The 5,000-nt window shown below is 46.1% G+C and overlaps 1 protein-coding gene across 2 annotated transcripts in view; it reads left to right on the plus strand.

Annotated features, from left to right (window-relative positions):
- abcc5 (ATP-binding cassette, sub-family C (CFTR/MRP), member 5) overlaps positions 1 to 3,981 on the plus strand; it is a 25,917-nt gene extending 21,936 nt beyond the window's left edge. The window contains exons 24-28 of one of the 2 annotated variants that reach the window (XM_078284000.1): positions 796 to 955; positions 1,490 to 1,568; positions 1,929 to 2,042; positions 2,348 to 2,512; positions 3,720 to 3,981. In XM_078284000.1, the coding sequence (XP_078140126.1) occupies positions 796 to 955; positions 1,490 to 1,568; positions 1,929 to 2,042; positions 2,348 to 2,512; positions 3,720 to 3,821 (620 nt within the window). In that variant the 3' untranslated portion in view covers positions 3,822 to 3,981. The remainder of the gene's footprint in view (positions 1 to 795; positions 956 to 1,489; positions 1,569 to 1,928; positions 2,043 to 2,347; positions 2,513 to 3,719) is intronic. The other variant, XM_078283999.1, reaches the window with a different exon arrangement.
- Positions 3,982 to 5,000: the final 1,019 nt, after the last annotated feature.

Below are 5,000 nucleotides of genomic sequence, written 5' to 3' on the forward strand. Positions count from 1 at the left end.
CAGTCACAGTTTGAACTGCTTGAGACTTGACTTGATGCATGAAGAGAAGACTTGAGACTTGACTTGACTTGGGTTCTGGTGACTTGGGACTTGACTCTGACTTGTACTTTGATGACTTGAAAAGGTTTCTAAAGTCTTGACTTGAGATCTTGTGTTTGTGTAAATGACTTAGATTGAAAGTGATGAGATTTGTTCCAGCGGACGACTGAATTGAAATTCTGTTTTCTGAATTTGTATGGAATGATTGAATTTATCGAAGTTGAAACTGATTATAGAAATCAAACTCATGATGCTCTTACCAAGTTTTTATCCTATTAAAACCATATTGCATTGAAAAGTCCTAGATATTTAGTTTTCTTTAAGATATTAAATTGATACTGGACTCTTGATTTGTTCTGACTTGACTTGCTGTTCTACATTTAGACTTGAGACTTGACTTGAGACTTGAGCAGAGTTGACTTGGTCACAGCTCTGCATGATATGTGTTGTCATGTTTTTGTATTGTGATAAATTGAATTTCATTTCAACATGTAGTCCCGTCCCTCTGGTCTGGTGGTTCTCTCCTCTCTGCCTGTCGCTCAGCTCTTCTTCTCCTCATGAGGAATATTCACTCCCATGACCATATTTAAAATAATTTCATTTAATTCTAGTATTGATGAAAATGTCTCTCTCTCTCTCTGTCTCTCTCTCTCTCTGTCTCTCTCTCTGTCTCTCTGCCTGTCTGTCTCTCTGTCTGTCTGTCTCTCTGCCTGTCTGTCTCTCTGCCTGTCTGTCTCTCTGCCTGTCTGTGTGCAGGGAAGTCGTCTCTGGGTGTGGTGTTGTTCAGGCTGGTGGAGCGTTGTGGCGGCTCCATCATGATCGACGGCGTCGACATCAGTGACATCGGCCTGGCCGACCTGCGCAGCAAGCTGTCAATCATCCCCCAAGACCCGGTCCTCTTCAGCGGGACGGTCAGGTGGGACGGCCTGGAAAAGGCTGGAAAATTTGCTGAAAAGAAAAGAAGCTACAGATTTATAATATTTGTAGAGTCGCTGTCCACTGACACTGACTGTGATATTAGTGTAGAACAATGTTCAGTGAGATTAGATCACATAAGATTACATTAGATTATATTAGATTACATTAGATTATATTAGATTACATTAGATTATATTAGATTACATTAGGTGAGATTAAACTTCATGATGGCGTTGCAGCAGCAGACAGTAAACTGTCTTGTCTTTAGCCCTAGTCTCTACTCCAAAACACTCTGAGTTGTAGCTTGAGAAGAGTCAGCTCAGTTAACCTGAACAAACTGTTAGCTAGCTAACTAGCCGGCAAACACACTGATGTTAATGTGAACATGCTAACGCTAGCTGCTGCTAGCTACGTTAGCTAGTGTGCTAATCAGATGTGTTAACAACAAGACAGTGATGTTAGCTGAGCAGACATGATGGTTAGCTAGCTAACAGCTGACATCAGAGCAGTGATGTCAGCGGTGTGTTTGCAGGTCGAACCTGGATCCATTCAGCCGGTACAGAGAGGAGCGGATCTGGGACGCTCTGGAGAGAACGCACATGAAGGAGTGTGTGAGTAGAAACAGACACACTACATATCATAACATATTCACATAAAGCAGAGAGGAGACACACCACACCATAACACCTCACTGTCAGTGATGTGTGGTCAACTGACAGACAACTCTCTGTTGCTGACTGTCACTTACTTTGTATTTCAGTATAAAATTATAACACAGTACTGTCACTGACTTATCTTTCTTGACTTATCTTTTCACTGTCTATCTGTCTGTCTGTCTGTCTGCCTGCCTGTCTGTCTGTCTGTCTGTCTGTCTGCCTGTTTGTCTGCCTGTCTGTCTGTCTGCCTGTCTGTCTGCCTGCCTGTCTGTCTGCCTGTCTGTCTGCCTGTCTGTCTGCCTGTCTGTCTGCCAGGTGTCCCAGCTGCCTCTGAAGCTGGACTCGGAGGTGGTGGAGAACGGAGAGAACTTCTCAGTGGGAGAGAGACAGCTGCTGTGTGTGGCCAGAGTCCTGCTGAGGCAGTGCAAGGTGAGAGAGACAGGTCAGAGAGAGAGACAGGTCAGAGAGACAGGTCAGACAGAGAGACAGGTCAGAGAGAGAGAGACAGGTCAGAGAGACAGACAGGTTAGTGGTAATTTCTGTAACAGCTGCTTGGCTTCTTTTCTCTTTCTAAAGTTGCACTGAAAAGGGAAAAATGTGAAGATAGTGAATATCGGCACAGACTTGTGTATCGGTGTCTTCAGTCCAGAAGCACCAGTATGATGTCAGAACCCTCCAGGCTGACATGCTGTGCTCTGATTGGCCGGTCCGGTCCGGTCCCGTCCCGTGTGCAGGTGCTGATCCTGGACGAAGCCACGGCGGCCATGGACAGCGAGACGGACGCTCTGGTGCAGGAGACGCTCCGCAGCTCGTTCCAGCACTGCACCACGCTCACCATCGCCCACCGCCTGCACACCGTGCTGAGCTGCCACCGCATCATGGTGCTCAACCAGGGACAGGTACTGCTGCAGGTCTACTGCTGCAGGTCTACTGCTGCAGGTCTACTGCTGCAGGACTAGTGCTGCAGGACTAGTGCTGCAGGACTAGTGCTGCAGGACTACTGCTGCAGGTCTACTGCTGCAGGACTACTGCTGCAGGACTACTGCTGCAGGTCTAGTGCTGCAGGACTAGTGCTGCAGGACTAGTGCTGCAGGACTACTGCTGCAGGACTACTGCTGCAGGACTACTGCTGCAGGTCTACTGCTGCAGGACTACTGCTGCAGGACTAGTGCTGCAGGACTAGTGCTGCAGGACTAGTGCTGCAGGACTACTGCTGCAGGTCTACTGCTGCAGGACTAGTGCTGCAGGACTACTGCTGCAGGACTACTGCTGCAGGTCTACTGCTGCAGGACTACTGCTGCAGGACTACTGCTGCAGGACTAGTGCTGCAGGACTACTGCTGCAGGACTACTGCTGCAGGTCTAGTGCTGCAGGACTACTGCTGCAGGACTACTGCTGCAGGTCTAGTGCTGCAGGACTACTGCTGCAGGACTAGTGCTGCAGGACTACTGCTGCAGGACTACTGCTGCAGGATCAGTAGTGGGCCACTACAAGTACTGCAGTGCTCATACTGGCCCAGTAACTGTACTGGCCCAGTACTTGGACACACACATTTTTCTTTATTTTTACTATTTTCCACATTTTAGAATAACAGTTAAGACTCAAAACTATGAAATAACCAAAAAAGTGTTAAACAAATCAAAACTCTCTTATATTTTAGATTCTTTGCCTTGATGGAAAGGCAAAGGCTTTGGAAAGAAATTCATACATAGGATCAACTTCACTGTTTATATTTGTCTAAGAAACTCATTTCAAGCATTGAAGCAGAAACCTTTAGATCAGAATGCTTTAAGAGACTGAAACACAGAACATTCAGTCAGGTTCAGACTGTGGACTGGTGGTGTACTGGGCCAGTACCAGTACTGCAGTACTCATACTGCAGCTACTATCACTACAGTACAGTATCAGTACTGCAGTACAGTACCAGTACTACAGTACAGTATCAGTACTGCAGTACAAGCGTATTCATATATAAACAGTTAGAGAGGTGACCAATCAGCTCCTCATGCTCTCACTGGTTCAGTCATTAGATGGAGGCAGAGACTGATGTTTAAATGAAGTTTAACCTGCAGTGTGAATAAAGTTGTTTTGATCTGATTGGTCCAGGTGGTGGAGTTTGACGAGCCGTCCAAACTCCTGGCCAATGAGAACTCCCGATTCTGCTCCATGCTGGCTGCTGTGGAAAACAAGATTTCTGTGAGAGGATGAAGAGGAGGAGAGACGAAGAGAGGAGGAGAGGAGAGGAGAAAGGAGGAGTCCTGAAGGTCATACTGAGCAGCAGTGGGGTCAGGTGCAGGCCATGACCTCTGACCCCATCCTCCTCTCTCACATTTGTCAGTTTCACTGTAAACTGTCTGATGAAGCAGGAAATCATGAAACTAGGAATAATAAAAAGATTATAGAGGCTTCCGGGTGATGTCACCCCAACCCCCCCCCCCCCCCCCCCCCCCCCCCCCCCTCTGGCGGCCATCTTGGAGGTCCTCAGCTCTGTGAACAGCTGACTGTGTTTCTGTCGTCTCAACAGAACTGAACAGACGGTTAATTTCTGTCTGTTTCTGACTGAACTGATCATTTCATCACTGATCCATCTGATTGATTTAGTGTTTAGATAATGTCAGCTTGTTAGCTAGCTAACCATAGTATCTGGTCAGCTAACATCACTGTCTTGTTGTTAACACATCTGATTAGCACACTAGCTAACGTAGCTAGTAGCGGCTAGCGTTAGCATGTTCACATTAACATCAGTGTGTTTGCCGGCTAGTTAGCTAGCTAACAGTTTGTTCAGGTTAACTGAGCTGACTCTTCTCAAGCTACAACTCAGAGTGTTTTGGAGTAGAGACTAGGGCTAAAGACAAGACAGTTTACTGTGTCACAGTAACCAAATCCACCTTATCACACTATTCACTTTTACTGAGAACGTTACTGAATGGATCTACAGCCACACCACAACAAGCTGACTCAGCTGCTCTCTGCTTCTAGCTGCTTCTACAGATTTACACTTTATTAACTAACACATAATTCTCCATGTTCCTCCATGATGGATCAGACCTGGTTGTAGTTAGTGTGTCAGTGTGAAGTCTTGATCCAGCAGCCTGTTGAACCAGGCTGATCTGAAGGTGCTGTCCCTGTCCCTGTCCTGTTCTGTACTGTATATTCTGAAGTAATAGAAGAGTAAAGTAAGCTCTACATGTAGCTATATTCATAGCAAACTGCTCTGGGTTATAGAATATATCTATATCTATCTATATATTTCCAGTGGTAAACTCCAGAGCCTGTTCTCTGCTCTGTATGTACAACAGTTGTATGGCAGGTAGTAACTATGTGGACTCCTTGATGTCGCATCATCTGACCGACTACTGTTGCTTTTTTGCAACTTAACAAACATTT

This window comes from Centroberyx gerrardi, chromosome 6, assembly GCF_048128805.1.
Source record: "Centroberyx gerrardi isolate f3 chromosome 6, fCenGer3.hap1.cur.20231027, whole genome shotgun sequence".
Taxonomy (NCBI): domain Eukaryota; kingdom Metazoa; phylum Chordata; class Actinopteri; order Beryciformes; family Berycidae; genus Centroberyx; species Centroberyx gerrardi.